The sequence below is a fragment of the Dipodomys ordii genome, unplaced genomic scaffold (genome assembly GCF_000151885.1).
Source record: "Dipodomys ordii isolate 6190 unplaced genomic scaffold, Dord_2.0 Scaffold16, whole genome shotgun sequence".
In the NCBI taxonomy this organism is placed as follows: Eukaryota; Metazoa; Chordata; class Mammalia; order Rodentia; family Heteromyidae; genus Dipodomys; species Dipodomys ordii.
The window spans coordinates 16,178,914-16,205,375 of NW_012267232.1; the positions used below are offsets into that span (position 1 = coordinate 16,178,914).

At 36.6% G+C, this 26,462-nt stretch overlaps 1 protein-coding gene across 1 annotated transcript in view; it reads right to left on the bottom strand.

The window, feature by feature from the left end:
- LOC105982588 overlaps positions 1-26,462 on the bottom strand; it is a 116,900-nt gene that overhangs the window by 1,583 nt on the left and 88,855 nt on the right. The window contains exons 12-15 of the mRNA XM_013012236.1: positions 15,760-15,896; positions 6,966-7,135; positions 3,817-3,937; positions 1,733-1,883 (exon numbers count right to left, since the gene is read on the bottom strand). Of these exons, the coding sequence (XP_012867690.1) occupies positions 1,733-1,883; positions 3,817-3,937; positions 6,966-7,135; positions 15,760-15,896 (579 nt within the window). The remainder of the gene's footprint in view (positions 1-1,732; positions 1,884-3,816; positions 3,938-6,965; positions 7,136-15,759; positions 15,897-26,462) is intronic.

The following is a 26,462-nucleotide window of genomic DNA, read 5'->3' on the forward strand; positions in this document are numbered from 1 at the left end:
CATATACACTTCAACCCTTTCCTAAATCTTGCTTTTCCTACACACACAAAAAAAATAGCTCATGGAAATTCCTTCAAATCACCTAGTATAGTTCTGTTTATTCTTTTTACTGACTGTATTCACCTATTACTGTGGAGAGATGTTTGCCTCTTAGAACAAAGTGCCTTTGAATATATGTCCTCGCATCTGACTAGGATGATGAGTGTGTGAATTGGTTTCTAGGATTGCATAGGAATCAAACCAACGTCCCTAAATGGGCTCAGGTTCTTCAACAGTGTTAGATTAACACACAAAAAAAACCTACATACTACAGTTATACCCATGTCTTTCCCAAGGACCAAGAGCTAGAATCCCATAGGAGCAACACTGAGCCTATGCTGGGTTTCTCCATCCTCTGGAAGTTAAGAACTTAATAGGACTCTAGTCACACTGGGTTCTAAGATGCAGAGAATGAAGGAGAGACCTGCCAGACGATCCTCTACGCACATGTAGTATGTGCAAGAAATAAGTCTTTTGGTGTTTTAGTAAGGTGATTTTGAAGTTTTGGTGTTTTTTTTTTTTTACTACAGTGTAACCAAGTCTGTTGGGACTTGAATCAGTACATCTAGAGGGCTTTCAGGAAATGCATTGAATGGTCATGAGGAGCCACCTTCTGTGGTTACCTATAGGACTTGAATTTTGGTTCTATTCTAAGTGTCAAAGAAAGTAATCATCTGTTTTTGAGCACAAAAGTAAAATGACCTGTGCTTTGACAGGATGGAGTCTGCTGTGTTGCAATTCTGTCAAAGCAGTAAAGACAAGAGTGAAGAAGACTAGGAGGGGGTTGCAGCAGTGTTGATAGGGAACGGCTGTGTCTTGGACAGGGCAATTAGTGATGAGCAGTTGGGAAGCAGTGTCTATTCGAGGGCTGGAGATGAAGTCAGATTTAGTTACACTTGGTTTTACTGAATTGTTTGATTTTTTACAATAAGGATATATTATACATTTTTAATTTAGGTAACTATAAACTATTAAATATTAATGGATTTTGATCCCATTCTGTGAACCCACTCACCCGGCAGTATACACATACACGTACACACACACACACACACACACACACACACACACACACACACTCTGACAGATCCCAAAATTTTAGTGGTACCAATTCCCAGAGAATAAAATTATGGACAGTTTTTAATTTGCTAATTTTCATTAACTTATTTAATGCTCACTATTATTTGCATGAAGACATTATCTGCAATAAATATTATTGCTTTGGTAATAAGGATTAAACAGGAACTATATTATTGTAAAACTGAAAGACATTAAAATGCACACATCATTAGAAGTTTTGTAAGTAACTATACTTAACTTTATCTGTTTAGCTTTTGTTGTTCGTAAATCCATTTGCTTCTACTGCTATTAAAGAGATTAATACACTAGTACAGCAGAAATTACCTTGAACAAATATCCAAAATACAATTTTTTGGCAATACTGGAATTTGAACTCAGTGCCTTATACTTATAAGGATTACTTGGCCGGTGCTCTACCAGTTGAATCCAACTTCCAGCCTTGCTTCTTGCTGGGAATTTTGGAGATGAACTCTCCAGTGACTTGCTCTTTAAGCTAGTTTCAAAGTATAGTCCTACAGATCTCAGCCTCTTGAGTATGTAGGATTACAGGTGTGAGCCATCAGCATCTGGCTTACATTTCCTTAAAAATCCAAGATTCTCAAACCTTAAATACCTTATGATAGGCTTCTGCTCTACAAAGATAGCTTTGAATATTCAAAGAATCAATCTTAATAGCTTCGGAAAACTTCCAAATGGCTTGAGTGTAGTTGTCCAGGTGAAGCAGATGTATGAGGCCAATGTTTATATAAGGCAAAGTAATAGCTCTAAAAATAGAAAATGAGAAAGAAAATCTTGTTAAAAATATTTATGATTCCAAATTATGAATAATCCTAATGAAATAGATGCATCAATATATATCAAGGTGTTTTTAATGTTTCACTTAGGCAATGTAAATTAGTTTACTGCACTTTTTTTTTTCAATCGTGGAGCTTAAACTCAAAAAGCTCAGGAGTTATCACTAAGCATTTGTGCTTAAGATTAGTGTTCTACTACTTTGAGCCATAGCTCCACTTCCAGTTTTCTGGTGATTATTTGGAGATCAGAGACTCAGACTTTCTTCGCTGCGCTGGTTTTGAACCATGATCCTCAGATCTCAGCCTCCTAAATAGCTAGGCTTACAAGCATGAGCTCTCAATGGCAGGCTCTGTACTTCCTTATTATAAACACCATTTATAAAATCCTTAGAAAAAAATAACAATCATAGTCTATGTCAACAGAATTTATGAGGTCTCCCAGTCTCAGTAATTCTTTACTCTTCTTTAATGTAATCTTGAGTTTCTTGAATTACAAGATATTTCCTTCAACTCAAATTTCTTTGCCTCAGGCCATGAGTAAGAGTAAAAAAATAGTAATATTCTATGGTTTAGGAGTTGGGGGATAAACATTCTCTCCACATTGGCATTTACACAGCTACTTTTTTATATTGTAAAAATACTGTACAGAGGGGTTACAGTTACATGAGTAAGGTAATGAGTACATTTTTTATCGAGCATTGTTACCTCCTCCTTTGTTTTTCCCCTACTTTCCCTTCCTTCCCCATCCCCCAACTACTCCCACCCTCCCCCTCGCCGAAGTTGTAAAGTTCATTTTCAACATCGTGTCTTGTACATCTCATTGTTACAATGGGTCAACCTGTATCCCTATTTAAGCATTTTGTTTTTTCCCTTCCCCTCCCAAATCAGAAAAATGTATATACAAAATGCAGGGCACTGGAATCAAATACAATGAAAACAGGGGTTATACCATGGGGGAGGAACATACCAAAGAAACAAAAAAATTACATAGTACATTATAAATATGTTAAAAACAATAGCAAGAAAGAAAAAACTATACATGGCTACTTTTTATATCAAATAAAGGTTGTTTTCCTCTATAAAATCAAACAATTTTTAGAATGGGAATGACCTTAGACATTATTTTGTTCAATTCTTCTATTTCAAGATAAGGAAATTACATTTCCAATAGATTCTTTACCTGGGACATCAAAGTTCCTATCACCTACTTTCTAATCCTTGTATCTGAAATTCTTTCTTTTTTCTTCCTGACTCCAAAATTTCCTAAAGTTTTTCCATGGTTTTTAATGGAGCATTATTCCATGATTGACTGAAACAAACTCAACATTCCCTTTAGATAGCTAAGAAATCAATCTACTAGTTAGCATGGAATATAAGAATAATTGGTTACTCTTTCTGACAACTTCCATTTTAATGAATGCATAATTGGAAGTAAGAGGAAATATTTAATTAAATTCTGTGCTTTGCAACCTGGCTTTCTATCATGCTTAATTCTTATTAAACAAAATGAAATCAGGTGTTCAAAAATGGGGGTTTCCCTTCTGTTGAGTTGTATTGTCTATCCAGAAATGATATCAGGTAGCATGTTTTGTCATTAATTTCAAAACTTGATTACATTTTTTAGTAAGTTAACTTCAAAAAGCTCTAGCCTATCTTCAAACTCCTAATAATTTACTGACTTATCCATGGATTTTAGCCTTTTCAAACCCATTGAATCTCTAAAATCTTTAAAATCAGTGGAAACAAACTAATTTCATTTTAGCACTACCTTATTTTCAGTAATATTCTAATTCTAGTATAATTTTATAATTACAGTCTTGCTTTCTAATAAGTTATCAAGGATGAGAAGAAAATTTTTACCTTAATTTCATTCAAGTGAAATCAACAGGAAAAAGGGGCATACCTTTCTAGAGAAATAACAGCTTCAAAGTCACAAATTGCCAAATTCCAAAGTTTCAAATGTGAATACAGTATGCCCCGATGTAGATAACATCCAAGATTCTCATAGCCATCATTTAAGAGAACTTAAAAACAAAAGTAAGTACCTCAGTCAGTTTCTGAACATTATCTATCATATTGATACTTTTCCTATTATATATTTTTATTTGCTTAATGTTATGTAAAACAAGCATGCCTATTATGAGGGTAACTACTTGGTGGATATAAAAACATATCATATGGCTTGGCACTAGTGGCTCATGCCTGTAATCCTAGCTACTCAGAGAATTGAGATTGAGGATCTGAAGATCACTGTTCAAAGCCAGTCAGGGCTACAAGGTCTGTGAGACTCTTATCTCCAATTAACAACCAAAAAGCTTGAAGTGGATCTGTGGCTCAAGTGGTAAAGCACTAGCTTTGAGCAAAAGATCTCAGGAACTCTGTTCAAGCCTCAGGTCTTCTGGCATATATATATGTATGTATGTATGTGTGTGTGTGTATCACATACACACACACACACACACACACACACACACATTTGTTATGACAGCCCTTTACCACTCAGCCACAAATAGACTTTCATATTAATATTTAAATGTTAACTGAGATATTCTTTTTTCTTTGTCCATGTGGGGCCTGAACTCTGGGCCTGGGCACTGTCCCTCAGCTCTTCAACTCAAGGCTAGCACTCTACCACTTGAGCCACAGCACCACTTCTGGTTTTTTCTGCTTATATGGTGCTGAGGAATCAAACCCAGGGCATCATGCATGCAAGGCAAGCACTCTACCACTGAGCCACCTTCCCAGCCCCTTAACTGAGATATTCTATATGTGCATTTAGAAAGTTCCTGTCAGGTAGTTAATTGCCTAATAAATATCATATATCATCATCATCATCATCATTATAAATATGTATATAATATATATGTATGTTGTATGTCTAAATTTATTCATTAATTCATAATGATGTGGCTATTATAGTTGACAAATTCATTAGATCTGAAAGAAATACTAATGATAATATATGGTAATTCTCTCACTTTACATATGGCCCAAACATTGACCAGGATTAGAATGCAAGTCAGGGCAGAGATGGGACTAGAAGCCAGTTCCTGTCAGAGTGGTGCCAATATTGGTGATATTGGTGCTACCCTGTTATAATTGCCAAGACTCCTTTACCAACCATCAGACTCAAGTACTGGTCTAGATCATGGTATATATCTGAAGTCAGACCTATACATAAGCCATGATAAGCAGCTGCAAAGAGGCTACAAAGCAAGTAGAACTTATAATTGACTCAGCTAGAGCTACTAGAGCAAGGAATAAAGAGAACTTCCTGTCAGTGCTCAAGATGTGGAACTCTCTTCAATATTCAGCCACAAGTCATCTATGGCTCCTGCTACTTTCAGAAACATGCTAGTGATTTAAACAGGTTTGACATAGATTTGATGCATATCTGCTGAGCATCTCAAGCTCACTCTGATTTAGAAGGAAAACTTCTGCCAAAAATATTTACAATGTTGCACACAAATATTCTCTGTACTGGATTTGGAGAAGTATAAAAAGTGTGAGCAATTGCCCATAAATAATCATTTGAAAGCAAGTCAACAGCTCAATTCATAATATTGTTTGTCAGAAAGGGAAAAGTTAACTGCTATGTTGCTCTGGAAAAGTGAAAAAACATTTTTCTTTTTTTTTGGGGGGGGGGTCCAGTCGTGGGGCCTGAACTCTGGGCCTGGGCGCTGTCCCTCAGCTCTTCAGCTCAAGGCTAGCGCTCTACCACTTGAGCCACAGCGCCACTTCTGGCTTTTTTCTTTTTGCTTATGTGGTGCTGAGGAATCGAACCTAGGGCCTCATGCATGCAAGACAAGCGCTCTACCTCTGAGCCACCTTCCCAGCCCCAAGAGGAAAATTTTTGAGAAAAGATTATAGAAGACCAGAGAGAAAGGCAGCTACGCTGATAAAGCAAGATAAAACAACAGAGGTCTCCAAATTTAAGTTGTTTGTGCTACATTTATTCTCTCAACCTCAAATATTCAGTAACAAGAGTACTACCCAAAATATGTGACATTGAGGAATGAAGGAACTATCTGGGATTAAAGAAAGCAAAGGAAACACTAACTACAAGGAGCACACAGGCATGAATGGGTCAGCAAAGACAGAGAATCAACCATGGACAAAAGTGAGAATGAAGTAGCAATCTTTAATCCTCTTTTCCAAGAAACCTTAGAAATAGAGGGCACAAAACTCCTCTCAGCACAAGTAAAACAACTGTTTTATTAACAGCTGTTGTTTTAACAATTCAAATTAGGGTTGTTTTATCTAAATATGAATGGACAGGCAACCTCAGAAGACACATGATTTAGAGACAGTTAAGCAATAGTCATTTTTAATTTTCTTCCCTGTCGGAGTCTGGTTGTCTCTTAATCTTTAAAACTTTGCAATCCGATGAATATAGTCATGTTTGGAACTCCAGCGTCTAGCTGGATTTTATTAACCAAAATGGGCTTACTTATTCTATTGCAGATTGTTTACTGGGCACCTACTTGAGGCCAAAAATGTAATATATTTTATATGTGTTACACATATAATCTAAACCAGTAATGCATTGAGGGTACAATATAAGTAGCCTTTTGTTGTTAGCCTCTTATAACTGCAAAGAATTCCAAAACCTGTTCTTAAAGAGCTAAAAACTGTAAATCTGACAAATGTATGGGTTTAGCTTTGGAATGGGGGTATCACAAAACAGAATGATTTAATACCATTTTAACAAGCTAATGAGGAAATAGAACTGAGATTTCAAAATAGCTCTCTAGAACTCAATTTATAGATACGTACTCTATTTGATATGATAGTCTCTCCTGGCCATAACTGAACACACACATATACCCAAATGTACCCAAATCCATATTCACATTTAGTAAAAAGGCATGTTAGAATGCCTGTAGATCAGCCATTGTTACTTATAAATGTACATGGATATACTATATATATATATGCAAATATACATATAATACATTTATTACATTAGTGATCAAACAGGACTACCTTCTAGGATACTGAGCTTCTGAACCAGATTAGATTCTTATACATGTATAGTTAAAGAAAAAATACCTGAAATGCTGTAGTCCTGCAGGGCTCTGGAAATATTAGTCGTTCTAAACAAGCAAGCTCGATAATAAAATGCTAACCAATTATTGGGATCTAAGTGGATAGCAGCAGATAAGTCTTGGGCTGCTAGTCTATAAAGCTGCCTTTTAAAATATGCTCTCCCCCGGTATGTCCTAGAAAAAAAAATTGACTTTAACATGTATTTTTTTAAAATATTGCCTCTTTTCATTATATATATTCACCCATTTACTCATTACTATCTTTAGTTGTACAAAGATAAACTCAATATGTCAATTCATGTCAAAAGCTCTACAATGAAAACTATAAAATTTTAAAGAAGGAAATTACAGAAGTAAAAATCAATGATGTAAAAATGGCTATACTACCAAAAGCAATCTACAGATCAAACACAATCCCTATAGAATTCCCAACAATGTTATTAACAGAAAGAGAAAAAATCAATCCATAAATTCAAATAGAAATACAAAGGACCCTGGAAAGCCAAAGCAACCTTGAGAAAAACAAAAACAAAATGTTTGAGGTCTGATCCATGAGACTACCAGATTTCAAGTTATTCTATAGAGCCATAGTACTGACACAAAAGCAGACCACTGGAACAAAATAAAAGGCACAGAAATAAATCCACACAGCTATGGCCATCTAATTTAACAATGGAGTGCAAAATGGGCATGTCTGTTAGCGAAAACACAACCTCTTCAAAAAATGCTGCTGGAAAAACTAGATAACCACAAGCAAAAGTCTGAAAATAAATCTCTGTCCCTCATCATGTGCTAATATCAATGTCAGTTCAAAGTGGATCAAAGATCTTAATGTGAGACCTGAAACTTTGAAACCACTATAGTAATCATAAAGAAAACACTAGAACAATACTAGCATAGGCAGGAGCCTCCTAAATAGGACTCCACTAGCTCAGCAAGTAAGAGCAAAGACTGACAAATGGAATTGCATCAAACTGAAAAGCTTCTGCAAAGCAAAAGAACTATCACTAGAATGGAGAGTCTCCAGAATGAAAAAAAAGTCTTTGCAGGCTATACACCTTAAGTCTGGTAGCCTAGTATTGTAATACCTCCATCCAGTACTTTGTTTTTGTTTTTGTATGACTGGAATATACAAGAAGCTCAAAACGCTAATCTATCAAAGAATCAAACAAACCAACTAATAAATGGCAAAGGAACTGATAATTCTCTAGAGAATAAGTTTAGATGGCCAATAAATCTCAGTCACATCATTTATTGACAACTAAGCTAACAGAACAGGGACTTGAGTGACCATGCATAACAAAGAACAGGTTTCTCAAAATTAGCTCAGAAAAGTAACTAAAGAATTATCTATAACTAAAACTGTATTATATAAAACTATATATATACATATATATATATATATATATAAAACTAAATTCTGGGAAGTGGGGTGCATCAATATCCAAATGCTACATTACTATACTAATCAAAATATCTACTTTAAAAAATAACAATTAATACAAAGAAACACAAACATAGGGCTCATTCTTACAATGAAATTAATAGAAACTAGCCCCTCCCCCTGAGGAATCTTAAACATTGGACTAACTAGATTACAGTCTTTACATAAGCTATCTTAAATATTCTCAAAAATCTAAAAGAACGCACTAGACAAAAATCTCAAAGATACTAGAAAATTTATCACTTAACACATAGAAAATAATTATAGTGCTTGATAAATTGATACTAAATAATACAGAAGCTATAAAATGGAAAGAGAAATCATGAAGTTGAAAATTATAATCACCAAAAGTTCACTAGAGTTGCAACAAGATTTGAACAGAAAATAATAAAGATCTAGGGATCTTGAAGACATGCCAATTGAAATTATCTAATTGAAAAGAAAAAAGTGAAAAACAAATAAATACAGACTAACATAGCCACAGAATATAGAATATCATCAAGCTTATTAACATATATATTGTGAATCCTGGTGAAGGGTAAATAGAGAGAAAAGAAAATAGTACTTTTTAAACGATGAGTGAAAACTGCCTAAATTTAATGAAAGAAATGAAGCTACACATCCAAGACACTTAAAAGATTCCAAGTAAGACAATTTCAAAAAAGTTCCACAAAAAAGAGATGCATTATAATTAATCTACTAAAAGCCAAGATACAAAAGCAACAAAAGAGAAATTATTCATTATGTATAGGATTTTCAAAAAATTACATTTTTAAATTTTATTGTCAAGGTGATGTACAGAGGGGTTACAGTTACATAAGTAAGGTAGTGATTACATTTCTTGTCTTACTTGTTACCCCTTCCCTCATTTTTCTCCCTTTCCTCCCTCTCAATCCCCACCCCAAGTTCTACAGACCATTTCCAACATACTGTCATGTGAGTATCACTGTTGCATAGGTTCTCCTTTGTCCTTTGTCTCACCCATTTTGTTGTTCCTTTCCCTTCTTTAGTTCAGATAAACATATATACAATACACAGGGTACCAAAATAGAATGCAATGACAACAGGAATAAACCATAGGGGGCGAAAACACAAAAGAAAAAGAAATCATGTAGTACATTGAGAACAACAACAAAGAAAAACCTCTTGTGTCCATGTCTTGAAGTTCATTTTGCTTAGCATCATCTTATATGGGTCATTTGTACATACCTACTGAGATATTCTTCCCATCTGCTAAGATTATCCTAGATGTAGTCAAGGGTGCCAAATGTAGTGAGCAGCATATTTAATGTGCTAACAGAAGAAAAATCATCAGCCAAGAATTCTGTACCTAGAAAACTGTCTTTCAAAATTGAAGGAGAAATCAAAGCATTCTTAAGAGAACAAAAACTAGAGTAACACTGATAGTAGAACTGCTTTATAAGAAATACTAAAATGAATATCTGAAGCTGAAATAGAAGGCATTAGAAAAGTAGCTCGAGACCATATAAAGAAATATAAAAGGGCCATCTATAAAGGTAACAAACAAGCAAATTAAAAACATTATTACATTTTTTTGTTTTCAATTCTTTTTTCCTATGTGGTTCAATACAAGCACAAATAATACAGTTATTATATTAATAGGCATAAATGTATAAATCACATAATTATAACTCATTATATAGTATGTATATGTATGCTTATTTACATGAATAATACAATTATGTTAATGCATAGATAATTCAAACCACAGGATTCCAATATCTTACAAAATAATTCATGTTAACATTTAATTGATATTTTCACAATATTAAGAGGTAGGTCTGCAAATGCTGAAATAAGGACACAGGATGACCCATTGCAACAATGATGCTCACAAGACATTATTCTGGAAATGAACTTTACAACATCAATGGGGGTGAGCAGGGGAGGTAGGGGTGGGAAGGGATAGTAGGAGAAAAACAAAGAAGGGGGTAACAATGCTCAACAAGTAATGTACTCACAGCCTTACTCATATAACTGTAACCCCTCTGTACAGCACCTTTACAATAATTTTTTTAAAAAGAGGTGGGTCTGTAAGTGATTAAAACATAAAGACTCCACATTCATGGTTGGGATTGATGCCATTAAAATAGAACATTTCTCACATTTTCCCTCTGCTATATATAGGATGCTTCTCACCCTGGAATAATGTAGCAAGAAGACTCTCCACAGATAGTGATACCTAGATTTAGGGATTTGTCAGTCTCTAGAATTATAATGCTCAGAATATTTTGGGTCTGAGAAGGTGGCTCAGTGGTAGAGTGCTTGCTTTGCATGAGGCCCTGGGTTCGATTCCTCAGCACCACATAAGCAGAAAAAAGCCAGAAGTGGAACTGAGGCTCAAGTGGTAGAGCACTAGCCTTGAGCTGAAGAGCTGAGGGACAGTGTGCAGGCCCAGAGTTCAGGCCCCACAACCAGAAAAAAAAGAACATTTTATAATTATAAATTCTCAGTTTCGGATATTCTGTTACAGCAGTACAAAAAGGACTAAGACAGGGGCTGGGAAGGTGGCTCAGTGGTAGAGCGCTTGCCTTACAAGCCTGAGGCCCTGGGGTTCGATTCCTCAGCACCACATAAGCAAAAAGAAAAAAGCCGGAAGTGGCGTTGTGGCTCAAGCGGTAGAGCGCTATCCTTGAACTGAAGAGCTGAGGGACAGCGCCCAGGCCCAGAGTTCAGGCCCCACAACCGGACCCAAAAAAAAAAAAAAAAAAAGGACTAAGACAATAATCTAAACAAAATCAACAACTTCTGAGAAACATACACTGCCAAGAATTACTCAAAGAGAAATAGACTGTAATAGACCAGCAACTGTCACTCTACCTGTAATCCTACCTACTCAGGAGAGGCTGAGATTTAGAAGATCAGAGTGCAAGGCCAGCCAGGACAGAAAAGTCCACAAGATTCCATCTCAAAAAGAGTCAGTAGGGGGATGGGAAGGTGGCTCAGTGGTAGAGTGCTTGTCTTGCAATCATGAGGCCCTGGGTTCCATTTCACAGCACCACATAAGCAGAAAAACTCAGAAGTGGTTCTATGGCTCACGTGGTAGAGCGCTAGCCTTCAGCTGAAGAGCTGAAGGAGAGCACCCAGGCCCAGAGTTCAGGCCCCACAACCGACCAAAAAAAAACAGAGTCAGTAAAAAAAAAAAAAAAAGCTGACTAAAACCTCCATATTAGGAAAAAAGGATCACTTTCATAAATACCTGCAATAAAAATCTATAAAATATCATGAAAAAAGAGTCAGTAAAAAAAAAAAAAAAAGCTGACTAAAACCTCCATATTAGGAAAAAAGGATCACTTTCATAAATACCTGCAATAAAAATCTATAAAATATCATGAAAAAAATCTGTTTCATAAAAGAAAATGCCACGCTTGTTTTTTTTTAATCACTGGGACTTACCCCCAGTGCTGAGATTGTCAGAGGTTCTCTATCTGGGAAAAGTCATCCTATTTTGTAATACACATCAAAAGAAAGTCTTATGGATTAAAATTTGAAATTAAAAATATTAAACTTTCAAACAACTCTATGTATCTTTAAAGGGAAATATTAATCTGATCTCAAAATGGAGATTGGTTTTCTAAACTCAAAAGAAGAAGTATCACAAATTTAGCTGGATTAACATGTTTAAGTCTTTATATTTAAATATAAACATTCCCCACTTCCTCCTTAATAATCATCTTTCTTATTTTAATAACAGCCATTCTAATATCAAAACAGTGTGAGATGACATACCAATGTAGTTTTAATTTGCATTTCCATGACTATTTGTGAAATAGAGATTTTTTTTCATATGTCTCTAGGCCATTTGTATGTCGTCAATTGAGAAATATGTATTTAGGTCCTGTGCCCATTTTTTAAGTCAGCTTAATATGTTTTCTTACTGTTGAGTTGTTTAAGTTCCTTATATATTTTGGATATTAGCCCCTTAAGAGATGTAGGATCTGTAAATATTGTCTCGCAGTTTGTGTCATAGATACACAATGGAATGCTCAACTGAAGCTTACCAAAGAAAGAAAGGCTGTCACTTGTGACAGCATGCAGCCTGGATGAAACTGGCAGATGCTATGCTCAGTGACAAAAGCCAAGCCCTGAGAGGCCAGCACCGCATGACTGCACTGACACCTGGGATCTAAAAAGTCCAATTCACGGAAGTAGAGCTGCTAGAGACTGGTGTGGCCGCATGATGGAAAGGGAAGACGCCCAAGAGCAAGGGTTTCAGTCAGACAGAAAAAAATAAGTGTTTAGTGATCTTTTACATCACCTGTAAAATACACAATACAACTATGCATTATATATGTCCTAGTTACCAAAAGAATATAGCTTAAATAGTCTCACCACTGAGAAATAAGAATGAGATGGTTGTGTGAATTAGTTTGATTTTTACCCATCCAATGAATTGCTATAATGTCATATAGTACCATAAATATAATCTAAAAATTAAAAATGAATGTAAATTATGTTTAAAATATATAACAAACACACATTTTAGTGAGCCTGGACAAATGTATGAATAAAGTGTACATATAAATTGATGATATGAAAATTAAAATTTGTAGAGACAAGACCAAGAAGGAAAAAATACTAAGTCAATGAAATTCAAATTGATGTATAAAAGAGTTCTGATTTATTAGACTGACTAAAATTTGAAACAATTTTTTGGCAGTGCTGGCACTGGGATTTGAACTCAGGGCTCGAATGTTGTTCTTAGCTTTTTTACCCAAATCTGGTGTTCTACCACTTGAGCCACATCTCCATGTCCAACTTTTTGGTGGTTAATTGGAGATAAGGGTCTGAAGAATAGGAAAAGCTATTTGTCATAACAATGATGACTAAAGTGTTCATATCGACAATAGACCCGAATTTGGGACTTGGCATGATGACATATGCCTGTAATTCCAGCTACTTCAGAGGCAGACACAGAAGGGTTGAGGGTGGGGGATAGATACCTTCCCTGAAAAACACAACCAAAAGCAATATGACTGAGAGTGGGCCTCAAATAGTAGAACCCTTCACTAGTAAGCAGAAAATCCTAAGTTCAAGCTCTAGAACAGAGAGAGAGAGAAAGAGAGAGAGATAATATGAGCTTACAAATTAATAGCAAAACAATACATACATACATACATGCATACATGCATACATACATACATACATACATACATACAAAAACTCCAAGAGATTAGAATGACAAAAGAAAGAAAACTTAAATGGTTAATTGATTTATAGGAAGACACATAATCCTGTTAGGAATGAAGAAAATGGAAAGGAAAATCTAGTAGGATCACACTTCCATGCCTGTGAAGATGGCTAAAACCTGAAAGCCAGCTAGCAATACTTAATGCTTGTGCAGAACTCACATAAACAGCTAGTAATACAACCACTCTGGAAATCAGCTGGGTCTCAACACTGCATACTTGCATGCACTATGAACCTGATACTTTGCACCCACATAAATGTGTAGAAAGATATCCAAGAAACAATATGCCTAATGGAAAATTGAAAACACTCAAACATCCATACATAGCAGGAGTAAATTCTAACATATGGAAACTAAAACCACATGCCATAGTGCACAATATAGAGCAAAAGCCATACATGAGATAATACTGTGTGATTCCATATATATAAAGTTCAAAACATGGGCATACCTAAACTAACAATGTGTAGAGACACTGTACTATAACCATAAAGAACTACAAGGGAGTGACCAAAATGTAAAGATAACATTGACCACCACCTCCCCTTTCAGGGGATGCACATACAAGAGTTCTAGACTGCTGGAAAAGTTAGTTGACAGTTACAGTTATATGGTAGTAAGATTAGATTTCCCTTTTCCAAATTGTGTAGTTTCCTAATTGCACGCATTATCTTTACTATAAAAATAGTTTGCAATTAAAACTTGTAGATAGAGGGTCAAGGGTGGTATACATCAGAATTCTCAGCTACTGTGGAAGTGGAGATAGGAGTGTGGTAGTTTGAAGCTAACCCAGGCATGAGTTAGTAAGATCCTATTTCCAAAAACAAGTTGCACATTGTGGTTCACACCTGCATCTTCAGCTAATCAGGAAACAGAAGTAGGAGAATTGTGGGCTAAGACTGGCATTGGCAAAAGTGAGATCCCATCTGTGCCTCTCAGACATTTTGTTTTTAGTTAGTTTCTCTGAGAAGATTTGCTAACTCTCCTCCACACCAGGTTGGTCTGGAATTCCCAACCCTCCAGTCTCTGCCCCTCAAGTAGTTGGGATTACAAGGCTGAGAACATGGCTCAAGTGTTACTGTGCTTGCCTAGCAAGTACAAGGCCTTAATCAAATCAAAGGCCAGAACTGTCAAAAAATTCCTGAATTGGATACCAATCAGGGCTACATAGTGAAACTTGGTCTCAAAAAGTTACAAGTGATGAGCTGGGAATGTGGCTTAGTGATAGAGTGCTTGCCTAACACTCATGAAGCCCTGAGTTCGATTCCACAGTAACACATAAACAAAACAAACAAGCAAAAAGAAGCCAGAAGTGGTGCTGTGGCACAAGTGGTAGAGTAATAGCCTTGAGCACAAGAATTTCAATGACAGTGCCCAAGCCCTGAGTTCAAGCCCCAGCTCTGGCAAAAAGAAAAAAAAAGTTAAAAGTGAACTGGGAAAGAGTAGCTCACACCTTTCATCCTAGCTACTCAAGAGGCTGAGATTCAAGGATCTCAGTTCAAAGTCACCCCAGGCAGTAATGTCCATGAATCTCTTGTCTCCAATTAATTATCAACAAAATATAAAAAGCACCAGAAGGAGAGATGTGTCTCTAGTAGTAGAATGCTAGCCTCGAGCACAAAAACTTAGTAACAGTGCCCAGACTCTGAATTCAAGCCTCTACCAAAATAAAAGTCACAAGTGAAAAGATGAGTAGGCCTAACATTTTAAATCTCTAAAATAAACCTTAGATTGGAAGGAAAACCACAAAGCATGACATTTACTGGAAGTATAAATTCAATATACAAGTCAGAGAAAGGTGTTACAGAAACATATGTGAACAGTTCTTCATAATCAATGGATACAAAAGGTATGTATGTAAAAGAAACTTAAAGAAAAACTATAGATGGTAGACTATGTGTTACACGTGTATACGATAGCCAGAATTTAGGAAATGAAAATTAAATAACTCTTAATTATTATTTACGTTTGTTAAACCACCTACTCCCATTACAGTATGAGTACAGATTTTCATTCACAGGTATCTCTAAAAAGGAATTCATTATTTTTAAAAGGCCGTTAAATGTATTTCAAACAATCTTCTTTCCTGAAAATGCATTTCAAATAAAAGCATTTTTAAAACACTTTTAAAATCCTTCTTACCTTGCTTGTGCATTGAGGTGATTTATATTTAACAAAGATGTAAAATCCTGTATAGCTGATGTCCAGTTCTCATTTTCAAAGTGAAACAGCCCCCGTTTCAATAACGCATCGGTTCTTTTAGGATCACAAGCAATACACTACAGGGGTGCAGGGAGGTAGATACACAGGTCAAGGAATGAAAGCACCCTATGAAAAGCACATAATCACATAGTAACTTCAAATTACAAACAAGCAAACCACGTTAAGATTCCAAATTTTGTTTAAAGGATCTTATTTAAAAATCTATTCATCATCAAATTTTGTTGTAGTTACTCTGTGTGTGTGTGTGTGTGTGTGTGTGTGTGTGTGTGTGTGTAAAGGGGCTTGAACTCGGGGCCTCATGATCTTGCTTTTGGTGTTCTACCACATAAGCCACAGCTCTACTTCCAAGTCTTAAGTGGAAATAAGAGTATCACAGACTTTTCTGCCCAGACTGGCTTCAAACCATAGCCCTGAGATCTCAGCCTCCTGAACAGCTTGGATTATAGGCACAAGAAGCCAAGGATTTCATTCATAAGTAAAAGAAATGAATTGGTGGTGACACAATTCATCCATTTGATGCTGACATACAGAGCCATACAGTGAACAGGCCACATCCTATGTTCATTTGTAAAGTTTCTTGCTAATTGGGACTGGCATAATTTAAAACATACAAAAAAAAAGACTACAGAGTTTGAAATTTGTTTCACCTTGTCCATTTTTTCCACTATGGGTGTCAGGCAGAAATTACAAGGCTTGTAACAATATCAACTCAGTAGCTAAGCCATAATGGATGGATTAGGATGACAGGGCAGCTAGGAACATGGAAAGTTAATTAATTAAATGATTGTTCCTAAATTCTCATTTCTGGATAAAAGTCAGAACTGTGGCATGGCTACAGGGAAAGAGCACTTGTCCAGCATGCACAAGGACAGGCTCCATCCTAGCACACATCAGGAGAGCAGAGTTAACATGTTCTGCCACATTTGGGGAATATTTTGCCTTGTCTCTAGCCTCTTATTATACTCTAACTACAAGTTATCTTACTTAATGACATTTCTTGATACCACAGATATAAACACTTTCAGTATTTTTATTTCCTTCCCAACACCATTATAATTATATGTATATATGTTTTGTATCTGCCCTTAAGTATTTGATCTTTTGGGGTTTTTTTTTGGAGGGGGGGGTCCGGTCATGGGGCCTGAACTCTGGGCCTGGGCACTGTTCCTCAGCTCTTCAGCTCAAGGCTAGCACTCAACCACTTGAGCCACAGCACCACTTCTGGCTTTCTTCTTTTTGCTTATGTGGTGCTGAGAAATTGAACCCAGGGCCTCAGGCATGCAAGACAAGCCCTCTACCACTGAGCCACTTCCCAGCCCCAAGTATTTGATCTTTAAACAATGAGCTCAACATAGTGTATTCATTCATCATTTCTAATCCACTCTATGTACTACTTTGGTCAATAAAATTTGTGATTGAATGAATGAATGAGTGAATAAATTAAAGAAGGTTCCTCAAAGACAGCATCATCTAGTCAAGAGTTTCAAGGTAGAAATTAATTTCTCGGTTGTCTGAAGGAAAGAAGCAATTTTCAAAGGCTTCTCTTTTTTCTGCGTCTATGTCTGTATACACACACAACGGTACTGGGGTTTGGCCTCAGGGCCTGGACACTATCCTATAGCTTTTCCATTCAAGGATGATGGACTGCCACTTCAGCCACAGCTCCATTTTCAGAGTTTTTTGCTGGCTAATTGGAGATAAGAGTCTCAGATTTTCCTGCCCAGGCTGACTTCAAAACACAATCCTCAGATCTCAGTCTCCTGAATAACTAGGATTATAGGCATGAGCCACTTCTTGAATCACAATTTTCTAGTTCAAGAGGAGAGAAAAGAAAAAGTCAGGTCCTCTCCTCATCCCACAAATTACTTCAGTGTCCCTCATGCTCTGACATGAAGCCATTTACTCAACAATCATTTTTTAAATATCATTGAAGCCATGTTAATATCAATACTCACAGTGAAGTTCTAGATCCCAACCTAAAATGAATTTTTATTAAATAAAATATATGAAAATGCTTTTAAGAACAAATTCATCAATGGCAGCATTTCCTGTGCTAGCACTTACTTTGGAATAGTCATCCATGGCCAGCATTCTATTTGTCTTTTCATATACTGCACCCCTTCTGAAGTATATCTCAGCATCTGTGGGTTTGCATTTGATTGCCTGGGTGTAGTTTAGAATTGCCAGAGTCGTGTCATTTTTTCCCTTGAAAATTTCTGCCTTTGACAAATACGCTTCTAAAGGAAATTAAAAGGTAAAATTCAATGCTTCCATCCTTTCATTAACTATGAAAAATGCAAAATATCAATGCTTCTCCCCCAAGAAATATACCTGAAAAACAATTTTCCCAATAATGGCTATTCTAACAGGGGTGAGGTGGAATTTCAATATTGTTTTGATTTGCATTTCTTTTATGGCCAGAGATGTTGAGCATTTCTTCATATGTCTATTGGTCATTTTTTATTTCTTCCTCAGAGAAGTGCTTTTTAAGTCTTTAGCCCATTTATCAGTGGGGTTGTTCTTTCTTTGAGGATTTGTTTATGGGAGGTTTAATCTTTTGAGCTCTTAAGTGAATTTTAGAAAGGAGGCACTATCTGGTTTTTTTGTCATTTTTTTATTGTGAAAATACTGTACAGAGGGTTTACAATTACATGGGCAAGATAATGAGTACATTTCTTATCAAGCATTTTAGACTCCTCCTTTGTTTCCTTTCCCATCTTTTCCCATCCTTCCTGCCCCACCCTGTCTGTTTTATACCCAGTAAGGATCTTCTCCCCATCTGTGGGCTTTCTACTTATCTTGCTAGCTATGTCTTTTACCACACAGAAGTTCTGAAGTTTAACTGTCAAGAAAACTAATAATAATGGATGCTGGTGGGGATGTGGCCAAAGGGGAATGCCACTACACTGTTAGTTGGAATATAAACTTGTTTAACCACTGTGGAAAGCAGTATGTAAATTCCTCAAAAAACTAAACATAGAGCTCCCCTATGACTCAGCAATCCCACTTCTGGGCATTTACCTAATTGACCACAAATAAGACCACACTAAAGCTACCAATAACCATGTTCACTGCAGCATTATTTATCATAGCTAAGATATGGAACCAAACCATATGCCCCTCAGTAGATGAATGGATCAAGAAAATGTGTTATATATACACAATGGAATTCTATGCTTCCAACAGAAAGAATAACATTTCCCCATTTGTAAGGAATTTGAAAGACTTGGAAAAAACTATTAAGCAAAGCAAGCCAGGCTCAAAGAAACACAAACTGTAGGGTGTCCCTCATTTGTAATAACTAGAATATATCTATGATATTCTTAGCAGAAGATCACAATAGTTCAATAGCTAGGTGCATATGACAACATACAATGAAGCTTATCAAAATGAACTAAAAGACATGGAAACAAGAGGTTTTTATATGTACTGTTTGCATTTATTTCTTTTTTCTTTCTTTTTCTCCTTTGGTTTATGCCCTGTTGTCACTGTTTTTTTTATTTCTGTGCCCTTTGTCTTGTATATAAGTTTATCTGATTTGTGAAAGGGAGAGGGAATCACAGAAATGGCAGGACAAAGGGTGAACCAATGCAACAGTGATACTCACTAGATGCTATGTTGGAAATAAACTACAAAATGGGGAGGGAGTCGAATGGGGGAAGCAAGAGGAAATAAGAAAGGAGTAACACTGTTCAAAAGAAATGTGCTCACGTACTGTTACATACCTTACAGATGTAACAGTAACTCCTCTGTACATCATCATTACAATAAAAAAAGAAAATTATTCTCCCTATTATATTTTCTTAATCATTTTTTAAATTTTCCAGCAATATCAAATTTGGTTCTATCAACTGGCTAAGATATTCATTTGTGATTACAAAAATTCTGAATTTGAAGTGATAAAAGTTGTCTTTTACTTTCATGTATATCTAAAATGTTTCACAGTTTTTTTAATGACCACAGTAAAAATCTAGGTGTTTATTGAGGGGGTTGGTTGTGAGGTACTGTGGTTGAACTCAGAGGCTCACTCTTGCTAGGCAGGTATTCTACCACTGAAACCATGCCAATGACCTCATTATGTATTGGGATTTTTTGACATAGGGTCTTCCTTTCTGACTAGCTTGTACTAGAATATGATATGCCCATTTTTGCTTCTTCTCATAGCTAAAAAAAAGGCACCACCTCATCCAACAGTCCTCTGCTATAATCATTCAGACTCAGGCCTAAAACTAGAAACCTCTCTGAAACTGAAATTCAGTTTGGGATGACAGGTACATACTACTGAACCCAGCTATTGTTAGAAAAAGATCTCATAAAGTTTTTTTTCCATGAAGGTCTTGAACCACAATCCTACTATTCTGAGCCTCCCACACAGCTAGAATTATGGGCATGAGCTTTCAGAGCCTGGTCAAAGTCAGGTTTTGAACACACAAAATGTTATGGATCTTTAATTGATTGATACTAACTAGTACAGGCCAAAAAAATCTTTTAGGAAGCTCATGTTATATATTTTGGTGGATGTGCTGTGAATATTGGGAATATGAAGATGGTATGACATTTTTGCATTCCTAGGAAGTCCATGTCAAGAAAAGATTGGTGAATTACCTCTAAAACCAAAACCTGTGAGATGAACATTAAAAATTGAGTTTTATCTAAGATATATCAAGGGACATGAACATTTCAAACCATAATGAGTATCTTAAAGGCAATCTATACTCTCTAGACACTGTTGAAAATGAAATATACAACTTGTTTGAGGGGATGGGAGGGAAAAACTGAGAGAGTGTAAAGGAAAGGGTGACATTGTCCAAAAAGAAATTCACTCTTTACCTGACTTATGTAACTGTAACCCCTCTGTATATCAACTTTATAATTTTTTTAAAAGCAATCAAAAATTGTATGAGCCTGGAGCTTACCACATAAAGAGTAAAATATTTAACTGAGTTAAAAGACACAATTATTTTTTCAGAACTTCCATCTTTTGATTTCTATTTCTAATACTCTTTCAGCTCTTGATTTATGTGCATTTATAATAACAATGATAAAAGCTGAGATAAGGATCCAAAGGAAGATGGAGGAGGAGAAGCTGGGAGCTAAACAAGCTCTTGAATACCAAACAGTTTTAGTGTTCCAGTGAAAAGTCTTAGGCTAGAAAGTCACACCAAGTGTGTCATCATAGTACAGAGAGTTTGGCCAGAGAGGAAAAATCCAGGCAGCTTGGTTAAGGAGACAGATTTGAGCACTTGCTGGTGTCCATGGCAGCAGTGGTGACAATGGCTGCTGCTGCAGCCGCCATATCAACAGAGAAGAACCCAGGACAAAGGTGCCAGAGGCAGTGTGTGAGCAGATTCTACTCACCACCAGCAAGAACTGACAAGGAGTGGAAATCTTCATCCTGCTGACCACAGATAGTCACAGACTGTGGACAGCCCAGAAACCAAGGGATAGGCATGAGTACTCCAAGACATCCTCACTCCTCACAGAGCAGCAGTTGGAAAGTAGCCCCTTTCACTCAACCAGAGAAGAACTCCATCTTTGATACTGACAAAGACTTGGCCAGAGCAGCTAGCATGTAACTCAGGCCTTTGAAGAAGACAATAGGAGTTAATGAGATATACAAGTCACTATGTCGAAAAAAAAACTTTACAACTTTGGGGGGGGGGAATGGGAAGGGATAGGAAAGGGAAACAAAGGAGGAGGCAACAATGCTTGATAAGAAATGTACTGATTATCTTGCCCATGTAATTGTAACTCCTCTATATGGTATTTTCACAATTAAAAAAAAAAAGACAATAGGAGCCATTCAACAGGTCACAGGAACCTGACCTGCCCAGCTCAGCTCCACCCAGAGGAAAGTTGCCCTTCCCAAGCAAAGGAACCTCCACCCGATGAGGAGTGACTTTCTTCATTGGGTAAACAGAGCCAGAGGCTGCCCCTCTCCACTGCAGCACAGGCAGCAGACCCAGCAGCAGGAGGGTAAAAGAAAAACAATTGAAACTAGTAAACATAAATCCTGAGAATGGCTCCAGGATGGGCTCAGAGAGTGTCTCAGGAGCTAGCCCCTCAGGGTAAAGCTACTGATTGCTGACAGGCCTCAATCCTACCCACAACCTAGCCCCATCACAGCAACTCCAAGCTAGAGGAAACAGCCATTTTCCTCTATTGTAACACTCAAAGTAGATCTTCCTCCAACTGAACTACCCTGGGAGGAGTGTCATAATGTTCCAGGAACAGCATAGCTTCTTTCTGCCTGCTCAAACAGGCTTAAGAAACCAATCAAGACACAGGAAAACCAAACAGCACAACAAACAGCAAATCAGAGACTCCACCAAGAGACGGGTTACAGACACAGAGGAGACACAAGATCGCCCCCCCCCAAAAAAAACTCAAAGAACGCTTTTCTACCTAACTTTTTTTTTTAATTCTTTTTTTTTCATCATTATTATTTTAGGGGTGTGTGTGCGTGTGTGTGTGTGTGTGTGTGTGTGTGTGTGTGTGTGTGTGTGTGTGTGTGTGTGTTTAAACTCTTTTTACTTTTTTCCCTTTTGCTCTCTTTTGGATTATTTTTGCATGATTCAATTGATGTTCTGCTCATCCCTAGATATATACCCATCTTAGATTATTAGACCTTATCCTTCATTGTATGCACACCTAATTCAGAGATTATTCAATTCACAAACTCTCAGCCTTAACTCCTTTAAATGAATCCAGGGAGCACAAAAGGAATGCTGAATGGAACCCATAAGAAGGAAAGGAAGTACAATAAAACCATAACCAATCAACTAAGGGATTTGAGAATGAACACTGAAAACCAAATTAAGGAAGTAAAGAAGTCCATACAAGATCTAAAACTAAATTCCAACAAAGAATTTGAAGCCATAAAAGCCAACCAATTAGAAGGAAAGGAAATACAAAAACAAAGTAGAAAGTCTTGACAGTAGGATAGACCATGAAGAAGATCAAATCTCTGGGATTGAAGACAGCCTAGATATTATAGAAGAAGAACAGACAACTAACTATCCAAGACAAATCCAAGAAATATGATAGATCTACTCAACATTAGAATACACCATCAGACGGCCTAATCTGAAGCTAATGAGTAGAGAGGAGGGCCTTGAGACAGGAGTTAAAGGTCTAAAATTTTATTTAGCAGGATCCTAGCAGAGAACTTCCCAAACATGCAAAAGATCCATAAATAGACCATACCAGAACAGGACACCCCTCCTCCCCACCCCTTCTTATCCCCCCCACTCCCCCTTACCCCCCCCTCACATTATAATCTGCACAGGAACAATTCAGACCAAGGAAAGGATCCTTAAAGCTGTCAAGAAGAAAAGATCAATCACCTATAAAGGGAAACCAATCAGAATAACTTCAGATTTCTCAGCAGAGACAAAGACAAAGTAAGAAGAGCCTGGAATGATGTTTGCCACGCCCTAAAGACAAACAACTAACAACCAAGAATATTCTACCCAGCTAAACTCTCCTTCATAATGGAAAGTCAAATAAAAACCTTCCATAGCAAAGAAAAACTGAAACAATATAGCTCCACCAAAACAGCCCTACAAAAGACTCTTAAAGATGTCCTACACATAAAAACCAGCACAATAAAGACCAAGAAACCACCCTCAAACAGAGAATCCAAGAATCATAGGAAGAACACAGTTGTTGTAGCCTCCAAGAAGGTGGATAACATGGCAGGAATTACCAAGCAGGAATTACCAAACAGCTCTCAGCCCTAACTCACAACATTAATGGACTTAATTCTCCAATTTAGTGACATAGATTGTCTAGTTAGATTAACAAGTAAGATCCTTCTATCTGCTGCCTTGAAGAGACACACTTTGCCCACAAAAACAAACATATTCTGAAAGTAAAAGGCTGGAATAAAATCTTCCAAGCAAATAGCCCCCATAAACAGGTGGGAGCTGCAATCCTAATATCAGATAAAATAGACTTCAAATTAAAATTAGTGGGAAGAGATAAAGAAGGTCATTACATACTAATTAAGGGATCTCCTCTTCAGGAGTATATTAAAGTTCTAAATATCTATTCACCAAACAACGCAGCACCCTAATTTATTCAAGAAATGCTACTTTCCCTAAAATTTAACACATGTTAAATTTTAGACTTTAACACACCACTATCCCTTCTGGATAGATCAATCTGGCAAAAACTCAACAGAGAAACCTCAGATATAACAACTGCATAGATGAACTAGACTTAACAGACATCTACCATATATTTCACCCAACATCATCAGAATACACGTTCTTCTCAGCAGCACATGGAACATTCTCCAAAATAGACCAGATTTTAGGTCAGAAGCAAATTTGTCCAAATTCAAAAACACTGAAATTATGCCCTACATTCTCTCAGACCACAAGGGAATAAAATTAGAACTCAACACCAAAAGCCACCAAAGAAAGTCCTGTAACACATGGAGGCTGAACAACAAACTGTTGAACCACCAGTGGGTCATGGAAAAAATTAGAAAGGAAATTCAAATGTTCATGATATTCAACAAAAATGAACACACAAATTACCAGCTCTTCTGGGACACAGCAGCAAAGGCAGTACTCAGAGGCAAGTGTATAGCTCTGAGTTCCTATATCAACAAATTGAAGAGATCTGAAATCAACAATTTAATGAGACACCTGAAGCTCCTTGAAAAACAGCAGCAAGCTAAACCCCAATCAAGTACATGAAAACAAATAATTAAAATTAAATCAAAATTAATGAATTAGAATAAAAAAATAGAATCAATAAAACAGTTCTTCAAAAAAATTAACAAAATTGACACACTCTTACCAAATCTTTTCAGAAAAAAGAGAACACACCCAAATAAACTCAGAGATGAGAATGGAAACATCACCACAGAAACAACCAAGATTCAGAACATTATAAGGGAATACTTCTCAAAACTTTATGCTAATAAATTTAAGAATCTGGAAGAAATGGATGATTTTCTAGCAAATATCAACATGCTTAAACTAAGCCAAGATCAGTTAAACCAACTTAACAGACCATATCAAGCATCGAAATAGAAACAGCAATAAGAGACCTCCAACACAAGGAAAGCTCAGGACCGGATCATTTACAACTGAATTCTACAAGGCCTTCAAAGCAGAACTCACACCAGTACTCTTCCAACTCTTCAATTAAATTGACAGTGAAAGTTCACTACCAAACTCTTTCTATGAAGCCATTGTAACCTTCATCCCAAAACCAGGCAGGGACTCATCAAAGAAAGAGAACTATAGATCCATTTCTTTGATGAACATCGGTGCAAAACTTCTCAAGATTTTGGCCAATTGACTTCAACAACTCATCAAAAAAAATCATACTCCATGATCAAACAGGATTCATTTCAGGGATGCAAAGCTGGTTCAATACACACAATTTCATTAATACAATTCATCACATCAACAGAAGCAAGGGTAAGAACTGCATAGTTATCTCAATAGATGTAGAAAAAGCATTTGACAGGATCCAACACCCCTTTATGAGGAAGTCTCTGGAAAAACTAGGAATCCATGGGACATTCCTCAGTATAATAAAGGCTGTATATGACAAACCTACAGTCAGCATTATACTTAATGGTGAAAAACTAAAGCCATTTCCTCAACATAGGAATGAGATAAGGATGTCCACTCTCTCCACTCCTCCTTAATTTAGTATTAGAATGCCTAGCTACAGCAATAAGACAAGATGCTAACATACAGGGGGTCCAAATAGGGAAAGATGAAGCAAAACTCTCCCTCTTTGCAGATGACATGATCTTGTATTTTAAAAATCCCAGACTTCACTCCAAAATTACTCGAGCTGATTTAAAACTTTGTCAAAGTAGCAGGTATAAAATTAACCCTCAAAAACCAGTGGCTTTTCTGTATGCCAACAATGAGAAGAGCACAGCTGAAATCAGGAAAGCAACTCCCTTTGTAATAGCCCCACAAAAAATAAAATACATGGGAATTAAATTAACTAAAGAAGTGAAGGGTCTCTATGATGAAAACTTTAAAACCTGAAAAAGGAAATCAAAGCAGAACTGAGGAAGTGGAAAAACCTCCCATGCTCCTGGATTGGAAGGATCAACATTATGAAAATGGCAATACTTCCCAAGGCTATGTACAATATTCCAATCTCATTCTTCAAGGAAATAGAAGCAGCAATCCAAAAACTCATCTAGAACAATAGCAAAAGCAATCCTTAACAGAAAGAACAGTGCTGGAGGAATATCAATACCAAATTTCAAACTCTACTACAAAGCCATAGTAATCAAAACAGCTTGGTACTGACACAAGAAGAGACCTGAGGACCAATGGAATAGAATTGAAAACTAAGAAATGAACCCAAAGACCTATTGCCTCCCAATCTTTGACAAGGGAGCTAAAAAAAATAGAATGGAAGAAAGACAGCCTCTTCAGTAAATGGTTCTGGCAAAATTGGTAATCACCTGTAGAAAACTAAAGCTAGATCCTTATATATCACCCTGCACCAGAATCAACTCCAAATGCATCAAAGACCTCGGAGTCAAAGCAGACACTCTGAAAACATTACAGGATGTAATAGGAGAAACCTGAGGACTCCTTGGCACAGGCCAAAATTTTCTTAATAGAGAC